The 22,368-nt window shown below is 35.6% G+C and overlaps 1 protein-coding gene across 2 annotated transcripts in view; it reads left to right on the forward strand.

Annotated features, from left to right (window-relative positions):
• Positions 1 to 22,368, forward strand: part of OTOGL (otogelin like) — a 151,909-nt gene that overhangs the window by 45,151 nt on the left and 84,390 nt on the right. For both annotated transcript variants that reach the window (XM_024123011.2, XM_028490315.2), the window contains exons 17-25: positions 1,090 to 1,267; positions 4,735 to 4,859; positions 7,774 to 7,983; positions 9,904 to 10,069; positions 10,840 to 10,914; positions 12,161 to 12,213; positions 13,816 to 13,978; positions 18,028 to 18,135; positions 18,878 to 19,016. In XM_024123011.2, coding sequence (XP_023978779.2) covers positions 1,090 to 1,267; positions 4,735 to 4,859; positions 7,774 to 7,983; positions 9,904 to 10,069; positions 10,840 to 10,914; positions 12,161 to 12,213; positions 13,816 to 13,978; positions 18,028 to 18,135; positions 18,878 to 19,016 — 1,217 coding nt within the window. The remainder of the gene's footprint in view (positions 1 to 1,089; positions 1,268 to 4,734; positions 4,860 to 7,773; positions 7,984 to 9,903; positions 10,070 to 10,839; positions 10,915 to 12,160; positions 12,214 to 13,815; positions 13,979 to 18,027; positions 18,136 to 18,877; positions 19,017 to 22,368) is intronic.

Here is a 22,368-nt window from a genome sequence, read left to right on the forward strand (position 1 = left end):
AGCCGCTCCGCGGCATGTGGGATCTTGCCGGACCGGGGCACGAACCCGTGTCCCCTGCATCGGCAGGCGGACTCTCAACCACTGCACCACCAGGGAAGCCCCGTGCCAGGATGTTGATTGAACTTGATATGAAATTGAATACGCAATTGTTATTATTTGACCATTTTTATGTACAAAGATGACAATCTCATATGCTTCAACCAAATAAGCAATGAGTTTTAATGAGGAGACTAACTTTGTCTTTTTTTTTTCTTGGTAGACTACTATAACAACACTATGGAAATGGCTTTGAGAAATGTTAGACAGGAGGCACAGATAATAGTTAGGATATTATTAGAGGAGGGCATACAAGGAATGAGGAGGAAACTGATCCAAGACAGTGACAGTAGAGATGGAGAGAGGAAAACAGATTGAAATTTTATTTAGAAAAAAAGTGCTGTCAACTCGGTGATGGATTGGATTGGGGTTGGTTGGGGAAGGACAACAAGGGGAATGAAGTGATCAAAGAATGATTCTCAGATTTCTCGGTTTGGTGACCAGACTGATGGCAGAAATTGTGATAGGGATGCAGGAGCAACTCTTCTGGTTGCAAAAGTCAAATTCAGTCTTGAGCACAAGTTTCTTGTCTCTAAAGATGTCTCATAAAGTGGCACTTCTCTAATGCTGTGCTCCCCTTTTTGCTGACAGTTTCAAAGGAATGGGGAATTTTTGAAAAAGTGCCCCTTCCTTATTGAATCATGACCAATTCGTGGGAAAACACAGACACACACACACACACAGACACACACACACACACACGTTAAAGGGATCAGATTTCAAATGTCTAAGGACTGTCCACCCGCACCATGAGATGCTTGCCAACTGAAATTACATGTGCACCTGACAATCTATTAAAAATATCTGCTGAAGACCCAGAAGGGAAATGGAAGAAAAGAAAGCAGGCACAAGGTGGTGAAAATTGGCCCCGGAGCACAGGAGCAGGAACTGGGAAAAAGTCTTTTGGAAGAAGACTCCCGATGTTGTACATTAGCATTTCAGAACACTGCCTGTGAGTCTCAAAGCTGATTTATGTATGTTCTTTTCCTGCAGGAATTGTTGAAATTCAGACTCTGTCATCCTTATTTATTCTTCTAAAAACCACGTTTGGTTTAAAGATTCTGTTTGCTATAGATGGGGAAAGAGTTTATATTCAGCTCACTAGTGCGTGGAAAAGAAGAACGTTAGGTCTGTGTGGCACGTTTAATGGGAACATAAGGGATGATTTTCTGTAAGTATGATCTCTGTATAGCTAACATAATTTAATGACTAGTAATTTAGAGGATATAAATTCTTACATTAAAAATGTTTACTTAACTAATAATAGCGTAGTACTCACTGTTCCAAGAGCTTTACATGGATTATTGTATTTAAGTTTATATAAGTATTTAAGTATATAAGTATTTAAGTATTTATATAAGTATGTAAGTATTTAAGTAGCAATCCCCTGATTAGTATCTCTGTTTTATAGATAAGGAAGCTAACTGAGGCACCAAAGTGACAAATAAATAGCTCAGTCACATAGCTCAAATACAGTGGAGCTGGACTTTGGATTTAGGTAGCGAGACTCAAGAGCCTGAAGGCTACCCACAGAATAACTTCCCGTTATTCTCTCTCTGCCACCTATCCTGTCAAGCTTAATGGTATTTTATGTAAAAAAAATTTTGCTGCCTTTAAAAAGTCTTATACTATCATTTGGTATGAATGATAGTAAATTATACTTTAATAATATTGATATCATTTGGTATGAATGATATATCTAAAGCAACATTGTGGCATCTAAGTTAATTGGATTTTATGATAGTTGGTGTTTCATTAGGAGAAAAAGCAATAAAATACATTTATACCCCTTGTATTGACAAAGCACTTACACCTACATGTGATAAGACATGGTGTATAACTTAGTGTAAATGCTTTGAGCACCTGTTATTGTGCTAAGCACTGTGGGACAATAAAGGCAGTAAGACATGGTTCCCATCCTCAAGGAGCTTATATTGTGGATTGGGAGGGGACAGCCGTCTTTCAGAAATAATTTGTTCTAGGCGAGGTATTAATCACAATATGTATAAAAATACTGAGGTGAATTCAAAAAGTTAAGTGTTAACTTGTGTGGTTGTGGCTAGAAGCACAGCAAAATTTTGAGTAGGTCAGTGTGAGCTGGGTAGGCGGGGACCATTTCCTGGAGAAGCCATTCTCCAAATGCCATTAAAAAAACACTTCTGCATATTCTTCCTGCTTTGGGTTCTGTCCCCTCCCTAATCTTCCCCAGTAACTCCTATTTATTTTTCAAACCAACTCGGTCATTATTTGCTTCAAAAAGTCAGTTTGTATCCCACCAAAGTTAATTTTGACTGTTATCTATGAAAATCTGTCATTTATCTGTCTGGTTTCCACTTAAAACTGCAAAGGCTTTGAGAATAAAGACCGTGTCCTTAATCCTTATGTTCTTAAGAACTAGCATAGTACCTTATATGCACTAGACAGTTGAACTGAATGGAGGTATAGGACTTTTGATGTGGCACCAAGAAGAGAATTTGGATCAGCAAGGAGAAAGGGCATTTAAATTTTTTAATTTTAAAAGAGAGTTTCTTTTACCTTTTCTCCTGCATAATTAATTTGCTTTTAGGTCATTTACGGCTTTTGTTTGTTTGTTTCATTTATTGGTAGATCAGAATATTGATTTCTTATCAATTTGTGAAACAGAAACTATATTAAGTGACTTGGTTAAGATGTGCAGAGGAGACATTAAGCTTTTTCTCTTCCTGTTTGTCAGAATGGGTTAGTAGTCAATGTTTAACAGATGGCAGATCTGTCTGCCTCTTTCTAAGGCACCAGTCTTCTCCATGTATAAACATTCAGGCCTGATAACAGTGCAGGATAATATTTCAGAGTCAGAGATAATTTTCAAACATTGTTTAGCTTTCCAACATAAGCAGTTAAAATTCCTTGCATCACAAAGTTAATGTGAATCTGCAAACATAATGAATGGAAAATATTAATTACTTGAAAATTTATTTTGTATGCCTTGTTTTAGTAAGTTAACTACAGTGAGCTGAAAGGCTATTTTATAAAATGAATGCAATAAATAAATGGGTCTACATTTCAGCTCCTTTTTTTGGTATCTATTGTTTTAAGTGAATTAAACGAAATAAGAGAGCCAAGCTCTGAGTCAGTTCCTCCTGGGATTCCTGAGTACACCTATCACCTTGACCTATTTTATTGTGCTTTGTAGGGATGAAGAGGGATGGAGAGGGAAAGAATGAGAAGAGCTAGTGCAAGTCATGCAATTTCTGTGAGTCTTCGTGTTCTCATTGGAGCAAAATTAGATTTTGGATTGGGTGTTTGTTATAATTCTATACATTTCGAGAATAGTTTCATTTTGAGGAATCGGAAAAAGAAGGAAAGGGTGGTTACAAGGGATGAGCATGGTGGAGTAGCTTGTGTGGCTCCCTCTTTTCCTCCTGTCTTTGTGGTGAGAAGCTCCATATAGCTTCATATTGGTGAATGAGATAAATGGTAGGCAAAGTAGTTACGTTTATTTGGACACTAAGAGAGTGAAGATAAATGCTACTCTACTATTTGGTCGTGTTGTAGCAATTCATGCAGTTATGGCTTGCATTAATGAAGTTTTTTGCTTGGTCAAAGCTTCCTACAGGAAACCTAGTCCAACCTGATTCTCTAAGTAGTTCTGACAGTGTCTGGCACAGCTCCAACAGGGATTGTCATTCACTATTGGCTGATGAGTTACTAAATCTTTTTTTTTTTTTTTTTTTTTTTGTGGTATGCGGGCCTCCCTCTGTTGTGGCCTCTCCCGTTGCAGAGCACAGGCTCCGGACGCGCAGACCCAGCGGCCATGGCTCACGGGCCCGGCCGCATGTGGGATCCTCCCAGACCGGGGCGCGAACCCGGTTCCCCTGCATCGGCAGGCGGACGCGCAACCACTGCGCCACCAGGGAAGCCCAAGTTACTAAATCTTGATGACTTCTGGAGGGGGCATTTTAGTGTCTGGCTCTTAAACATTGTTGTGGTTTATAAGCCTGAAGGGTAGATATTTCTCTTCCATTTTGGTTTGCTGAGGGAACTGAAGAAGTGAGAAAACTTGGGTGAAGAGTGCCTCTTATACCATTTCTCCTTAATTTTCACTTGGTTTGTTTGCCCAACCTCACAGTGGAACCGCAGTATGTCAGGCCTCATAATGAAAATTGAAATACTGAACCAGCAGTGTAGACTATTTCTTCTTTAGGACATTTGTCTTTACTCTGAAAAAAATCACGTGAGCTCCCTACCTCCACCTCCCTAAACCACACACATTCATGCTTTGGCTGTGTGAGTGCTATTTCATCAAAGTGGTGTGAACTACATTTGAATCTCGCCTCTGACACTTAGCAGCTGAGGGAACATTAATATTTCTCTAAGCTTCTGCTTTGCCTTCTCTCTGAAATGGGGATAACGGTGTGTCCTTCACAAGGCTGAAATGATTATTAAATAAAACCATGTATGTCCACAATTTGATACACTGTAAAGTCTTAATAATAGGAAGCTAACACCGTGTATATTTAAAAATGTAATAAAACATTTCAAGCTCTAAGATTTCTTTGTAAATTAAAGAAAGTAGTATTCTCTTTTTTCAATATTTGAAGACTCTGAAGGAAGGAAATGAATGGGAGAGGCTAAGAAAATATTATATTTGCTTTCTAGTTCTCCATCAGGCATGATAGAAGGTACCCCACAACTTCATGCAAATGCATGGAGAGTTTCCTCCACTTGTTTTGCACCTGTTCATGTTCCTATGTTGGACCCCTGCAACATTAATCAACAAAACAGTAAGTCTTTCTGCATGTAAACCTAGGAAAAATTTCTCTTTATTACTGTAATTTTGTAAAATTAGTGATTTTAAATTCTGATTTTCTTCATGATAAAATCGATGCCATTCTTTATGTATTTTTATTGAATACATATGCCTCTTTATGTAATCTAGGTTACTTTAAAAAAGAACTCCAGAAAATGACTCTTTTATTTACTACTCTGAATTCATAAATTTACTTATTTTAGGTGTTCAGAAATCCCTCAACTGTTCCCAAATGTAAGCTAGCATTTTGGATATTTCAGATTATTTAAATGCTAAAGAAAAATCTCTGGAAGTATTCTAATAATGCTCGTATAGTCTTGGGATATTCAACTTCGGTTCCATAGTGTGACAGTGTGTGTGAATTCTCCTGTTTATTGATGTCACACTACGAGTTCCTACTCGCAGAACATATTATGGCTTCATAAGCAGGAAGCCAGTGATCCAGAGAAGCTTTGTGCCATCAGGTGTGTAACAATTTGAGATGGTCATAGAGTTCCAATTTACAATGACAGTGCAACTCACATGCCAAGAATTTTTGGCTATTTTTTTTTTTTACTAAAGCCACAGCAGACCTCATGAAAGGCTATTTTACTGTTCAATAAAAGACGGTGTATTTTTTTTTTTTCCAAAATCACTTTGTGAAAGAAAATTAATGTGCATGCTTAAATAGATATTTTTATAATTTAAATTTGTTCCTTTAATTATTTTGGTTAGTTACTGTTTTTATGTAGTTTTAAAAATTCATTATTAATATTGATTGAGTACCCATGAGAAGTTAGTAGAGTTTCTGGATTTTGTAGTGGTTGTTTGGAAGGATTCTGTTTATTGTTCTATGGTCCTTACTATTAACTTATAGTTTTAGTGTCCTGGAAAGAAAACAAGATAATCTTGTTTAATCTTTAGTGATTTTTTTTTTTAAATCTAGGCCAACTTCTAATTTTATCAATTAGACTTATTCCAATTTTCTCTGGTTGAATATTGATTGAGTACCCATGAGAAGTTAGTAGAGTTTCTGGATTTTGTAGTGGTTGTTTGGAAGGATTCTGTTTATTGTTCTATGGTCCTTACTATTAACTTATAGTTTTAGTGTCCTGGAAAGAAAACAAGATAATCTTGTTTAATCTTTAGTGATTTTTTTTTTTAAATCTAGGCCAACTTCTAATTTATCAATTAGACTCTATTCCAATTTTCTCTGGTTGTTTCTTTAATGACCTCCTTTATTCCCTACCATTTTGTTATATATATTTTTTATCATTTTTGTCCCCATTTTATGTCTTCTATGACATATATATTTTAGATATTATTTTTCTTCACCTTTGCCATGAACTATTATTTTTTAATTTCAAATAGGTAAATTCAAAAAGATCCCCAGGGGCTTCCCTGGTGGCGCAGTGGTTGAGAGTCCGCCTGCCGATGCAGGGGACACGGGTTCGTGCCCCGGTCCGGGAGGATCCCATATGCCGCGGAGCGGCTGGGCCCCTGAGCCATGGCCGCTGGGCCTGCGCGTCCGGAGCCTGCGCTCCGCAACGGGAGAGGCCACAACAGTGAGAGGCCCTCGTACCGCCAAAAAAAAAAAAGATCCCCAAAGAAAGGAAAATAAATAGATGAAAGTCAACTCTGATATGGATTCTGAAGGATATTTTTAAACAAGGATTTTCTGAGTCACCCTTTCACTTAATTTCAGTAGGAATGTTTTTTGATCTACAAATCTTTAGGGCATGCAATAAAAGCTCTTGCTTGGAGATCCTGGGAATTAGGAGTATATATGCTAATAGTATGCTGTTATAGTCTGTCATTTGTTTTCATATATTATGTGCATAACAATGCAAAAATATATAATACTCAGGTAATTACTTAGATAATTACCATGTGTTTCCAATAATAAATATATTTAAAATGCTCAACAAAATGTTCAGTATAATTCCTCAGTAGTGAAAAAATTCTGATCTCTAGCAGCTCATCTTGTCTCTCAAAGACAATGACAACTCAAAGATTGATTAATTTTATCTGTGAAGAAATCAATGCAATCAAGGTCCATTGCACCAAGAAATCACAGGACGAGGCTTTTTCAGAAAAATGAATTCCAGATTGTTTTATCAAACTTGGTTACTCCCATAAAGAGTTGTATCTGATCAGTCATTCTCAAGGAAAAGTCAACACATTTCAAGAACTTATTATACACATCCCCTCAAATGGCTTGATAGTGATAGCTCATAGCCTTTAGCATATGTTCCATTACCAATTTATATTCATTATTCATTTATTCATGTATTCATCATAGATTCAGTTATCAAACATTATTGATCTCCTAATATTTACCAGACATTGTGCACTACGCCTTGAGCAGATATTGCGTTCAATGACTATGTGGCAGCTACCTCATTACCATTTACCTCAGAGACTCCATTGGAGTGAGATGATTCCTAGTCCTTCCTGGATAATTGTGTATCCCAGGGAATTGCCATAACATCCACAATTGGCACTGCTTTTATTGTGTGTGGATGTTGGGAGATAAACCTTCTAATACTCATCAGTTCTTTATAGCAGAATTAGGGTGATTTCCTAAGATGGTCCTCAGGCGATGGGGTAATTGAGGCCACTTCTGTCAGTTAACCCTTCTGTTGCTCAAGTTATTCAGGTATAACACAATACTTTTTTTTTTGCTAGAAGAATATTAAATATGGATTAAGTGCTGTTACCAATATTACCGAAAGTAAAAACAAACCAAAAAAAGTATAAGCTGAAAATATTGGCTCTTATTGAAAATAATATGCAGTACAGTGTATTTCTAGGAAAGCAAGATGCTTGGATAGTGCTGGAATTTGATACTTTATTTGATACTAGCTAGGCTAGTAAATGAAGTGCTAATGGGGTTCTTTGTCTGTTAGTTGGATATGCAGCACACTGTGATGTTATCCACCAAGAGCTCTTTGCTCCTTGCCACATCCATATTAGCCCTGGGCTGTACTATCAGCTATGCCGCCACGATGCATGCAAGTGCGGCAGCGCCTGCCTGTGCAATGCTCTTGCCCACTATGCCTACCTCTGTGGCCAGCGTGGTGTTCCCATCGATTTCAGAGCTCAGATTTCATTCTGTGGTGAGTATGATGGCATTGTCACTGATAAAGATGCTCAAATAACACTTTAGAGATTTTTGTATTTGTAATTACTGCTATTTTTTAAAATAAAAAGTCAATATTTGCTTAAGTTATTTGACATATTATAATGTGTAAACATGAAAAATGAAATACTTTATTTCTTAAAATTGGAGCTCTGTTGGATAAGACCAATGGCTTTTGACTATTTTTACCATAAGCAAAATTAGAGTGTAGTTGTATGGTTTGAAATATGCAACAGAAATAATTTGAAACATTTGAAAAAATTCTTATAGAAACGTTCTAAATATTGGAAAGTATGGGAAAGCATTATGTGGTATAGTGACACAGATTTGTAGGTAAATTATGCAACAGGCAATTATTATCTCAAGTTCTTAGGGCTCGAATCTTCCTGGTTATGATGTCTGTTGTTATCATGCATGGTAGATTGTTTCCTTTCCTTACTGTTCTAGAATTTCTTTTATGACTTAATCTTTCTTTATCAAGGCTGCCCATTCCCCTTACCCCCATTAGAATCTTCTGTGACCTGGGTTTCAGGAGTATCATTCTCTCCATCTCTTTATCCCTCAGTGGTTTCAAAAAACTTTTTCCTATTATTCCAGGAGTAACACTGGCCAGTTTTGATGTTAATTTCTCAGCTTGGGCTTTCTAAGACAAAAATAACGTAAATATAAAAGTAATGTAAATTCATATACCAAACATGTGCAGGAATTTGATTTCTCAGAGGATGCTTTATTTCATCAGAGACCCCACAGAGTTAGAGAAGCTTTCCTGGCATCTCCCTGTACTATGAGCAGATTTCTTCTAGTCCAGAAGTTGGCAAATTACACCCTTGGGCTTCCCGTGTTTTTGAAAATAAAGTTTACTGCCCATATGTTTGCATATTGTCTATGACTGCTTTTGAGCTACAAGGGTAGAGTTGAGTAGTTGTGACAGAGACTGTATGGCCAGAAAAGTTGAAACTATTTACCATTTAGCTCTTTACAAAAAAAGTTTGCTGACCTCTGCTGTAGTCCATCTTTTCAACTGACGATGGAGATTTTTTTGGAGGTCCAAGTTAAGGGTCTCCCAATTCCTTGCCCTGAAAAGGACCAACTTTCATTTTCCATTTCCTTAAGAGTTAAATATCAGGTCCAAGATTTCTGGGACCCATCCTCCCTTCCTCTACTTATTTAAAGTTCTGAATTTTATTTCTCTCTTTACTTCTGGCATATGGAGAAGTTACCCTCCACCCCCATTTTTTTCTCACAAGATCAATTATACATTTAACATTATTTCAGTTGTGTTTTTTCCAGCATTTTTGTTTGTATAAGTGTGTTTTTAGATTATTTTAGTTTGCTTACTGTAATCAGTTCAGTTTGTTCTAAAAAGAAATTGGAGGGTTTAGCAAAAAGTGCAAACATGATTAAAAAGGCAAAAAACAGGAGCTGTGAGTACAGATTGATAAAGTCAAGTTTTGTGTTATTTGTAGAGGACTAAAAGTTTATTTAGGATTAAATAATGTCAAAGAAGAAGGTGGTGTCAGTATAGCAGTAAATAAATTTAAAATGTGAGGAAAGGAAGTTTATTTAGACGGATAAAATACCTTAAAAATACTTAAAAGAATTATAGCACAGACTGTTAAAGAATGTTATGGAATGTCACACGTAAATATATTTCACATAGAAATTTTGTTCTTCTGTTACACTGAGGCAAAGAATTGTTTATTTTATTTATTTATTTATTTATTTATGATATAGGATTCTGTAATGTTCTAGGTTTATTGATATTTATTGATATTGATATTTATTTGTAAGATATCTTCTTTTTTCATGATTTATGTCTATCATAGACTTATAACCAGCATAAAATGCTTCTCGGCCCTGTGGAGATCTTTCTCAACTGATGCTTCTTCGTCCTCAGGGGTGGTGTGCCAGAAAGGCATGATGTACCATCACTGCTCCTCCTTCTGTCGTCGCTCCTGCATCTCTGTCTCTTCCCCAGAACAGTGTCATGATGACTGTGCTGAAGGCTGCAACTGTCCCGAAGGCAAATACTATGAAGACACACTTAGCTTTTGTGTGCCCATGTACGTCACAGGAGTGGGTTGACAGCGTCCAGTTTTTATCTCTTTTCTCCCTTACAGGATAAATGGGCTATCATGCCTCTTTCCTTTCTTTCTTTTTTTTATCTAATTGACTCAGCACCATACATTTTTTCCACTATTGAACAGTCACTTTTTCCGTGAAATAAGTGTGCGTATATGCAAAGATCTGCTTGTGAGTTGTTTCTTTAATACTTCTTAATGTCTTTACCTTTATTTATTTATTTGTTAACCCTGTATGTGTTCACAAAATCTCTATAGAAAGAGCTAAGGAATCTGATGGTTAATCCTGAAGTTTATTCCCACTTGCTTTTGCCATATCAATAATGATAGCAAGGTTTATGTTTCACGGTCATGTGGCAGATTTTAGTAGCAGGATTTTAATGTCTCTCAGCGCTCAGAAATTTCTCGAATCTCATACGACATAAAGACTTTTGTTGTCTACATAAGGCTAAATGATATACCAGTTGTGTTTCCCTGAAGTGCCTTCAGGGACTTTTTATTTGGTGACAAAAACAACACAGTCTGTTCTGTCACTAAAACAATACAGAGCTTGAATTTAGAGAACAAAATCTAAAGCTGCACAAGGCTTCACATTTGTATAACAGAATTGCATGGAATCTCATGGAGTAATGTCATTGTTAGACTGTGCATTAAAATTACCAGTACAGAGCATATGGTCTGCTTGAATTTCAGTGTTTTTTTTAAAAATTTATATCCTATTTTGTTAATTTAACCCTTTCTTTTCCTTACAGATTTCACTGTCGGTGTCATTACAGAGGCAGCATTTACCAACCTGGGGAGCTCATCCCAACGCCCTCAGCCTTATGGTAGATTTCAGTGATGGTGATTGTTCTTGACAAATAACATGTAATCATGTAACTTCTTAACCAAAACCATAAATTGAAATATGACACCTATAATTTGAAAAATACAGATAACCTTAATATATAAACTTTTAAACCATATATATTACATTTCTATATATTAAACCCTAATATATATATATATATATATATATATATATATATATATATATATACAACCACGTGGATATATTACATTTCAACATGGAATGCCTAAGTCTTGTGCTCATAACTGCAGAAAAGAGCTATGAATTGAAGTTTCAAATAGTGAAATGGAAGGCCTTTGATCAGTTTGGTTCTCAAATAAAAGTTAAGGATGAGATGGGTGTTCAAATACTGTAAGTTACTGAGGGGTTTTAGTTTTGTGGTTTATCCACTGGCTTATTGAGAACTGGTGTGTTTTTCCTTATCATGATATCTTCTTAAGGGATTTTCAAGATTCACATTGCCTGAATTTGGTTTTTGCCTTATGCCCTGACTTTCGAACTCAGGTTGCAAGATTGGACTTCACTCTATCTTCCACACTGCTGCCAGAATGACTTTTCTAGAATTCAAACCAACCATATCACATCTGTGTTTAAGGTCTTTAGTGACTCACTTCACGGATAAATTCTTAGTGTCTTCATAGGAGCTGGCCTTTGACTCTTTGCCATCTGCATCCCCTGTCACTTCCCACATGGCACTCTGTTGCATGGAAAGCTGTCCTACCCCTACATGGCTTTGTACTACATCTCCACTCAGTGTGACGGCCTTCCTACTTTAATCTATATCGTAACCTCCATCCCTTCTTCAAAATTTTCCCGACTTTATCTTCTTTGACTGCCCTGATGTCAATTGCTAACAGATTTTTAAACATTTTTTGGTGCTTTACTTCTATGTCTTAAACGTTTCTATGTTGCATGTCACACTGGCGAAATTATTTATTTGTATGTCTTTCTCTCCTACTAGAATATAATAGGCACTTGGCTAAAGACTACGAATTTTGGTCTTTGAATTCCCCATGCCTGTTACAGTGCCCCACACATATATGAGCGTTTGATAAAAATGTGTTGAACTGAAATAGCTCTCTTCGAATTGGACCTAAACCAATAACTTATTTGTAAAAAGGAAAAATCGTATTTGTCAATTCTTGCATGTTATATTGCTTTTGAAATACAGAAAAAACTTGAGGTTTGGTTTCATGAATTAACTATTTGTTTACTTCTACCAGCCAGTGTTCAAATGGGACTGTGAAATGTGATGAGTTAGCAACACCCTCGACTGGTAAGATCTAGATAGATTTTCCCTTAAAGAGAATGTGCCTCTAGTACTGCTCCTACTCTTAGGGCAGAAGTTATTAATCCGTCACAGCCCTCCTTGCCAATGTGCATGGAGGAATAGCCTTAGAATGTTTCTCAGCATGGTACTCTGGCGCTTCCTAACTTTTTTCACATTCGGAATTATAATGTTTGTAGGACAGTGTGGGGTGGACATATAGGCTTCTTAGGGTCAGAGCTGATCAACCCAGGGATGCTGCCTTGATGCTGCCTATCCCAGCACCACCCCACGTGCCCCAAAGGCTTTAGGGATATGTATCCAGACACCTGTCGGAACTCACTTGTGCAACAGCAGTTGGGAAACCGTACTCCAGACCAACAGATTCTAATGTACACACAGTCACCTGGGGATCTTGCTAAAATGCTGATTCTGATTCAGTAGGTCAGGGGTGACGCCTGCAACATTTCTGTTGATGGCCGAAGTGATGCTAATGCTACTGGGTCCTGGGCTACATTATAAGTAGCAAAGCTTTAGTACTAGCAGCCATCAATTAGAAATGGCATGTAAAATGACATCGACTGCCATCTCTCTTGAGAGTATCATCTTATGATTGCATATCATTCCTGAAGATCTTATATATTAGGAGACCCTTTATATTATTTATTTTCACCACACAAAAAGCCTCAAATTTTTGGTCACTGTGGAGAAATTCTAGGCAAATACTTAACAAAACTACCTTTTGTTGATTTTAATGGGCAGGAAGAGTGTAGGCTGCTAAAACTAATTGTGAGCTATTGCTTTGTTATTTATTTGCACAGTTATGTAATATATTTTATAAATTAGCTTTAAATTATATGCCCTGGATTCAATTTATGAGGATTCAGGCTGTCTAGGGCTTCTTTACAATGTATGTTCATGGACCACACACATATTCAATAGCTACTAGGCCCTCCCTGCCTTGCCCCATTTGCGTCAGGGTGGCTCAGCATTGAAGAAAAGGATGCCCAGGTGGCCAGACTTCTCACAGAGGAATCCCCAAGATTCCTTTTGGCCCCAGATAAGGGGTGTTATTTAATCCCTCTGAGCTCAGAAGTTTCTGGAGCAATATGTAACCCCTAGCCTGCCTGTAATTATGTCCATTTTCTGCACTTCTACATTATAGTGAGGACTAATGTAAATAATGACTCAGAAGTGAAGCAAGATCTAAAAGTATCATGTGTTTGTTGTAAACATACAACTTTGTAAAGTTTAAATATACTGTACTGTCAGTCCTCAAAAATTGATAATATATGTTTGGATTAATCAAAATACCCTGGTTCTTGATCTCAGAAAATTATATACTGGTTATTTAGTTACTGCTTTATGGAAGGCAGCTAAAGTTTTCAAACTCAAAATAGATTTTGGAAATTTAGGTGATTAAAGGAAATCTGTCTAGGGAATGTTTGTAAGCTCATGAACCAAACATCACAGAGTAAAATCAGTTATTACTGTTAAATGCACTGTATTCTATGGTGAATTGTGTTTTGATGACAAATGCATGTCAATAAGATTAAATGTATAGAGCAAATACAAAGTTAAGGGTATTTTATCTGTGCCTTGTCCCTGAAGTTCGCATCTGCCCCGAGGGAAAACAGTATTTCGACTGTAGGTTTCCTGACCCTGAATTACCAGCTGGTGGCGTAAATTGTGAAACTACATGTGCAAACCTGGCTATGAACTTCACTTGTGCCCCATCATCACCCTGCATAAGTGGCTGTGTTTGTGCTCCAGGGTAAGCCACTTTTTCTTGATAATACAGAACGTTTAGAATCTGATAGAAAACACAAGAGCACTTAAAAACATTATTTATAGGAATAGCTAAAATTGTGTTCTGACTAGTGGTTCACTTTGAGTTGGTAACTAGAAGACTGTTGTAATTATTTTTCTGTGCTCATGGAACATATCACATATGTTATGTGTGAGATGCATATCACATATAACACATGGCTAAATAATGTCACAATATGTTACGTACACAATATAATTAAAGTAATGCAATGAATCGAGGAGAGAACTCATTTCAGGATGGACTTGGCATTTACCTCCTGATTCAACTGCAATTTTGGGAAAATGATAGTGAGCCACTCTGTATTCAAAACACATGAAGTACATATCTTTTGTATATTCTGTTGTGCTGTTACTGTTGTTGGTTTTAAGTTATATTATTGATGCCAACTGATCTATCTAATGGATGTTACAGAAAATGGTGTGTTGAGCCTACTTAGGGCAGTGGTAACAGTGGGAGCTCTGGCTTCAGACACACCTGTTTCAAATCCCAGCCCTGCCGATATCAGCTGCGTGATTTTTCTGCAAGTTCCTTTAAAGTCTCAGTTAGGCATCGTGAAATGTGGTGTGTGTGCCTGTGTGTGTGTGTGTGTGTGTGTGTGTGTATACACTCAATAAGTATGGGCCACTATTTTATGGCAGCATAATTTACTCTTATCTTTGTAAATTTTCTTTAGTAGCAGAAATGCCTAGTATACATGGAAGGTAAATACAGAATCTGGTGGCTATTTGCTTCCTTGCAGGCACACGTGGGATCTGGCCTCACTGGCCTTCCCTCTTCTGGTAATGAATAGAGGCAGTGCACAGAGGGAGGGCCACCTAAGGCAAAGAGGTCACCCATTCTTTCTCGATGAACGTACTCACACAAAGCGATTCCTGGGCTCTATTCATATAAACCAGGAGCAAAGAAGAGAGAGGTTTTGTGGTCTGTTTCCCAGGAGAGTCACATTTGTCTAAATGGTCCCCATCTGGAATAGGTTGAAGAGCCAAGTAATGGGACTGTATCAATCTCTTTAGAAAGAAAGGACACAGAAGGAGTGTGAAAGAACAAGGCCTTGCCTGGGAAAATAAAGGCAGGTAGAAATCAGGTCATATAGCAGATGAGCAAGGAAGACATTTTAGTAAAAAGGACAAGGGAAATAAAACCTTTATTATAGTAAAATAACTGAACCTTACAACATTGCTTGATTTATTTGATTTGATTATGACTCAGGGATGCATGGCTGATTAAATAAATCTACATCCTAATTTTGTTTCATGTGCTTGTAGTTGATGCTATTATTTAAAAAAATATCTATTTGCTGTCACCTTTGACTTTTAGTTCAACAGTGATTTATTAATTTACTGGTCAGATTTTATTACAAAAACTTAAAGTAATTTCCTCCCACCTTCTCTTATTTTATTGAAATAAGTATAGTTATAATTGACTAAGAGACCTCTCACTGTTTGGAAATAATTTTGTTACATGGAACTTTCTATTATAAAGTTGTTTTTGGTAGTATGATTTGTATTGACTTCCACGTGACCTTGGCTGGCTTATTTTAGGACAATAAGCCTGGTATCACTTGTTTTCATGGGGCTCTTATAGTGCCAGCAGTTCATCGACTACAAATGGACCACATATCTTAGTTTAGAAATCATTGTGGATTAAAGAAATGGAAAGTAATATAGTGGAAAGAGTCATATAGAAATGGGTTAAAATGTTGGCCCTCTTTCTTATTAGGTAAAGTACCTCGGGACAAATCTTAACCACTTGGAGTCTCAACTTTGTCTTTTTAAAACGGGTGTAATAATATCTACTTCATAGATGGTTGAGTATATGCAGCACACTAGTCATATGGTAGGTGCTCAGTAAATGTTTATTTTATTACTAACCCCACTTCCCAAACCTGCTTAAAGCAGACAATACACAGTGATTTACAGCTCTCTTCTTCCTTCTTCCAGTTTTGATTAGTTATGAAAAACTCATCAGTCATCAATGTAACCATTTAAAACCACTACTTTGGCTGGTTATTTAAGAACTGAGCTTACAACATTTAATGGAGTATAACCTGTAAAAATACTGAATCACTATGCTGTATACCAGAAGCTAATATAATATTATAAATTAACTATACTTCAATTAAAAAATTAAAAATATGAATAATATTTTTAAAAAGAAATGAGAATTGAAAAAAAAAGAATTGTGGTTCATTTCTGTGAGGCATCCCTTATCTAAACAATTCAGCAGCCAATGTTTATGAAGCACCTAATATCTGGGACACTGTGTTAAGACACAGGGATGGTGGTGCTAAAATAAATATATATAAGATAACAATAGAATCTACCTTATGGAATTGTCACTAGGATTAGATGAGTCAAGGATGTATTTAAAGCGGGTGGAACAGTGGCTGGGCCATAGTTAACACTCAAAAATACTAGTTTCTGTTATTGTTCTTATTTTCTCTGTAAGACGTTTAATGAATTACTTGCAGTTCATTGTGGTAAACCCTCCAGTAAAGGTTTGTACAGACTTCTATATATAGGGAGTGTGGTACATAAAAGATTGCGCTGAAAAGATTGCACTAAATTCAGTCCTGAGTGATGAGAAAGAAATCTTTTAGTTTTCTAGGCAGAAGAGAGATGCAATGTTCAGGGAAAGTGGCTAGAAGTTTGGAAAAGTTGAGGGGAGAAATTAATGGACTCTAGGGCACTGTTGTCTGAAAGAAGGAAATCTGAATGAGTTGATGCATCATTTATATAAATAGTTTCTCATTTCTTCACCTTTACTCAACAATTGAGTGTCTGCTATGTGCTAGGCATTGGAACACAACCATTAACAAGATATTCATGGTCTTCCGGAGTGACACTTAAAGTCAAATGGATAACATATGCATTAGATAAACTATGAGCGAGGAAGCAGAGCACTAAAGGAACATATGTGATTATTTCTATTTGAGAGAAGAGGCAAGAAGTCAGGAATCCTGACTTCTATGTTAATTTTGACAACATGGAATTCTCACATTTTAAAGCAAGTTCAGAAAAAAACTATATATTTTATCTATTTTTACTAGTAGATTTGAATGTTGCTATTACTATTTTATTATCCATTATTTATTATTTTAATTTCTTTTATTATTATATTATAGTCATACTATTATATATTTAAATTATTGTATGTATTATTTATTAGTATTTTATTATTATTTATGGAAGCTATTTTTGAGAAAAGATTTTAGGAATATTGAAAAATATATGTATATATTTATAATAAGGGTATTGAAATATTTATTATATATATTTATTTTATCTTCATATCAAAATACTTTGATAATACACCCAAATTGATTTTTCCTTGAGATTATGAATAATGATTTTGTTTTAATTTTTGTATTCAGAGATATTTTAAGATACTTTCTTATGGGGTAATCTTTCATGAAGGAAATTACACTTTGAAGAAACCAACATTCACAACTTGATATGTTAATAATATAATGGTTTCTTATTCAAGACACACCTAAAGTCTCAGGGATTTTAACTTTCAGCACTAACAAAAGAAGCTTTTGATTACTCTCTCTATCCTGTAATAGAAAATGTTATCCAGCTCATACTTCACTATTTTGTAAAAAAAATTCTTAGACTCACAGACTCTTCTATCAAGTAGAAATATTAAAGAAAGGGAGCCTTACTTCCTCTTTAATTGTTTTTTCAGTATATCTCACTTTACCCGGAAATTTAGGCTTCTGTCTCCCTTTTATTGTACTAAGTGATAACAAAAATTTTAAAATTTTGCATCCAGTCATTTGCCTGGCATTTATTTATTTCTGTGATGTGAAAGGTACTATGTGGTAAAATAGGGGAGAAAGACTGGATTCGACTCCTCCATAGGTCAGATAGAACATGCTTACGACAGCTGTAACAAATATAGATGGTTTCGAATATGACAAGATTGCTGATTTTTTAAAAAACTGAAATTAGTAGTTTATATTAAATAGCATTTACTTCTTCCCTTGAAAGGATGGCAGAGCACAAAGGAAAGTGTTATGTTCCTGAAAGCTGTCCGTGTATCTGGAAAGATTGGGAGTACCTCTCAGGAGAAGTGATTGCTACACCATGTTATACCTGGTAATGAGATCTGTTTATTTCACAATTTTCCTAAGAAATTGTATTAGTTTCAGTCGTCTTGTATTTACTTAATGTGACTGATTTCAGCAAAAAGCAAACCAAGTCTGAGTAAATAAGATTTTAAAGGCTTTCAGGAGTTGGTTGGGAGCTACTACCTTCAGGGGATCATTATTTTTACTCCTATTTGTTCAACCCAGGAGAAAAAAATGAACTATGACAATTTGAAAACTTAATAGGAAAAACATATCTCAAGTTTATAAGAAAGTGATGTGTTCCAAAGAGAAGGTCACATTTGATGGAAAGTTTTCTGTTTGGAAATAAGCCATAAAATAAAATTGAAATACAGTTTCCTTGAAATGTGGATAAAAATTCTAAGTTCATGAACAAGTCCTGTCTAAGGTATTTAAATGGACTCCAGTAGATGAGATGGCATTGTGGTCTTTTAGCCACCAGCAGGCGTATGTTTAATTTTTCATTCCATCACCTGTTTTCTGTGTGACCCAGGCACAATTTCCAGGCTTGGTTGTGATGTCTGATAATTTATTTAGACAAAGTGGTAAATATATGCCTTATCTATCATTGTAATAAAATGTTATCAGAACAAATTGGCCATATTTATAAGGGCTATTGGCTCAGTGAATGCTTTTGAATACAAACCTTCCAATATTTATGCTGCTTGAAAAATACTAATTAGAGCCAGGTTTCTTAGAAAGGTAACAGTGTTGGTATTATTTTCTAATAGTGTTTGTCGACGAGGAATGTTCAACTGCACATATTATCCATGCCCAGCAGTGTGCACAATATATGGGGACCGTCATTATCATTCTTTTGATGGACTGGAATATGATTATATCAGTGATTGCCAGGTATTTTTGATAAAGGTATGTCACAATTACTTCCTTTTACTTAAAATTATGTAAATACAATGTAAAAAACAAGTATGGTGGACCATGGCATATCAAATCCATGTATCATTAGTAAAACCTATAAAAGTTATAGCAATTTGAAATTAATTTCCTTGACTCACTGTAGAGTTTTATTATGTATAAGTAATGGGCTAATTCGTAAACTCTCTGTGCCTCTGTTTTCTCATTTGTAAAATGAGGATAATAATTGTACCTATCTCCTGGGGTTGTGCTTAGGATTGAATGAAATAAATATTTGTAAAACTCTCAGAGAGTGCTTGCTATTTAGTAACTGCTCAAAAAATGTCAGCCATTTTTATTTTTATTGGTTTAGTTTGGTGAATACAAATGTAAGACATTAAATCATGTATTGGACCACGTATTGTTTATAGTTGTAGCAATAAAAATGACATTGTTCTCAATTCTAGACATGCTATTTTGATGATATGCTTTGGTAAACCCTGGGCTTTGTATATCTGATAAAATCCTTAAAATTTCTCATATCTTTAATGCATTTGGATTTTCTGTATCCCTAAATTTTATTTAGATATCATTGATCCCAGAATTAAATTTCTAAATGAAAAATGTAAGCTTTAGGAAGAAGTTGCACAAGAATAAGCAAAATAACATCTTTTTCTCCAGCAAGGTAACCTGTGATTATCTTGAATTTGTGTTTTTTTCTGGGTAAAGCTTTTATGTTTTTAGAGGTTCATGTATGATCCTGTTCTTTAAGCATATGTCAAGAAAGTAGACATATTCCCATTTTGTATTAGTTATATTAAATAAAAACCAAACAGTAAAATCTATAGCCTCAATGGAAACCACTGAGTTTCCCTTTCAGTGCTATTTTTAGCCTTCTTTATGAACAATTTTGAGTTTCTTAAAGAATAAATCCCTGGGAATGGATTTGGCAGTTAGATAATTATAGAAGATGACAAGTTGCCTATAAGGGTTTTGTGTGTGTGTGTGTGTGCGTGGTTTTGATACTATTTGGAGCATAGGAAAAACACAGTGATACATATACATTCTATGAGTATTTGTCCTCTTAGAACAAGCCTTATTTAGCAAACAATTTTACATGAGAATTTTCTTGTCCCCTGAAGTTTAGGTTGTAAATTGAGAAGCTTGGAAAAGTAAAAAACAATTTAGAGATTTGAATACATAAACAGATACTTTTTTTCTCAAAATGTATCAGACTGATTTTATACCAAATCCTTGCTTCCCTTGATATTTAGGTGTCTCTGACATTCCTTAAGATCCCTCTTCCTTTGACTTTCTAGATATTATGCTGTTGGAGCCCTTCAGTGTCTCTTCTGGTTTCTCCATTGTCTCTTTGTTACCTTTTCTTTTAGCATAACTCCCAGACCATAGATGACTGAGTTGGCTCCTTCAGGGCAAGGACCAAACCTTAGTCACCATTGTTTTACCAGTGTAGAGCATTGTGCTGGGAACATAGTTGTTCACTGAATGTTGACTGAACTGGATGTCTGTTTTTGGCTCTCTGCCTTTTTCTCCTAATGCTTGGTATGATCATCCCTCTCTACAGTCTTAACCTCATCTACAAGCTGATGAGTTCCAAATTGACATGGACAGCTCTGACCTTCAACTTCTAGGCTCTTCTGACTCAAGTTCATCCCTATAATAATACATATTTTTCATTCTGTTAATCTTTCTAAGACTCACATTGCTATCATGTCATTGCTTTCTAAGAACTACGGTTGACTCCCAATTACCAGCTTCCATAAAATCAAACTTCCCTTGAGACCCTTTGATAATCTTTCAAGGGTCTCAGTTAGCTCCACCCCTCCTTTATGTGTTTTCTCAGGGTATTTTCCTGTACCCGATTGCCTTTACTCCCTCAAAATAACTTTTCTAGTTCACATTTATCTGTTCCGTTCTTACACATCCTATTGTATTTAATAGTCATCATGTCAAAAGTAAGCAGCCCATTATATTCTGATTATTTTTTGTGTGCTCAATTAGATTGTGTATCATTTTATATCAGAGCTCTGCGTTATACTGCTTTTGGGTTTCTCATAAGGGCTAGCACAATTATGGCTGTACTATAAGAGCTGAAAAATTACTTGCTCAGTTTTTTAACCATTTTTTTAGAGGGTAGAAATCACAAGCTTACACTTAATTAGTAATCTTTGTTATAAATGCATATACATGCCTTTAATATGAAGTATGTAGAACAGTTCTTTTTAAACTTTAGTGTGTATGCACATCACCTGGAAATCTTGTTACGATATAGATTCTGATTTTATGTGTTTGGAGCAGTATCTTGGATTCCGCAATTTTTAATAAACTACCCTGATGTTTCATGTCCATAGTCCACTCTTTGAATAGCAAGGATGTAAAGCATTTTCTTCTTTAAAAAACTAATTTTAACTAATTTTGAAATTCTCTTCTTCTGAATAGTAAACTTTGTCACATCTAGGAAAAACAAAGTATCACTGACAATATTGTATCAAACATGACATGTTCCCATTGGATATGTCATTGAGGTTAATTAATGATGCTTTTTATGGTTTCATTTTAAGTAGCAAAACAAAAATTCTGCCAAACTTTGTTTTCATTTTGTGTAGGGAAAAATTATTTAGAAGTATTTACTAAAAACATTTTAAACCTTGTTCATGTATCACTGTCTTTGCAAACATTTTCCAACGTGTGACAATGGTCTTTGCTCATGCATTATCATTTCATTCATTTAATAAACAATTTTTAGGGCCTATTAAATGTAAACTGTGTTAACAAAAACACGCCTTCTCTATTTATTAAGATAGAATTTTGCAAGAAAATTCTAAAGTTTTGAAACAAGGATCAGGACCTACATTTCTTTTTTCCTCCCCCCAGTCATTTTGCAAAATGCTGGGCATTTGGTGAACTCTTAACAACTACTTATTTGATCTACCTGGCTTTTCCTTAACTCCTCATTTGTCTTTGCAGTAGAGAAATCATAGTATTTACCACTGAATTTTCAAACAAATATTGGTTTTTTTAATTGACGCATAGTTAATTTACAGTGTTGTGTTAGCTTCAAGTGTACAAAAAAGTGATTGTGCAGAAAGTAGAATATTTGTCTCAACTCTGATTCCTGACAAAATCAAAGTATCTTCTTCTGTTTGATGCTGAATGATGGTAGCAGTCTTTTTTTTCTTGGTGCTGCAATATAACAGTGCCATTTTATTTAGCAGGCAAGAGCCATTAAGGTTTGGCTTTTAGGTTTTATAAACCTGATTTCCTATCATCACTTTTTTTTTTTTTTTTTTTTTTCGGTATGCGGGCCTCTCACTGTCGTGGCCTCTCCCCCTGTGGGGCGCAGGCT

This window comes from Physeter macrocephalus, chromosome 6 (assembly GCF_002837175.3).
Source record: "Physeter macrocephalus isolate SW-GA chromosome 6, ASM283717v5, whole genome shotgun sequence".
Lineage (NCBI taxonomy): Eukaryota > Metazoa > Chordata > Mammalia > Artiodactyla > Physeteridae > Physeter > Physeter macrocephalus.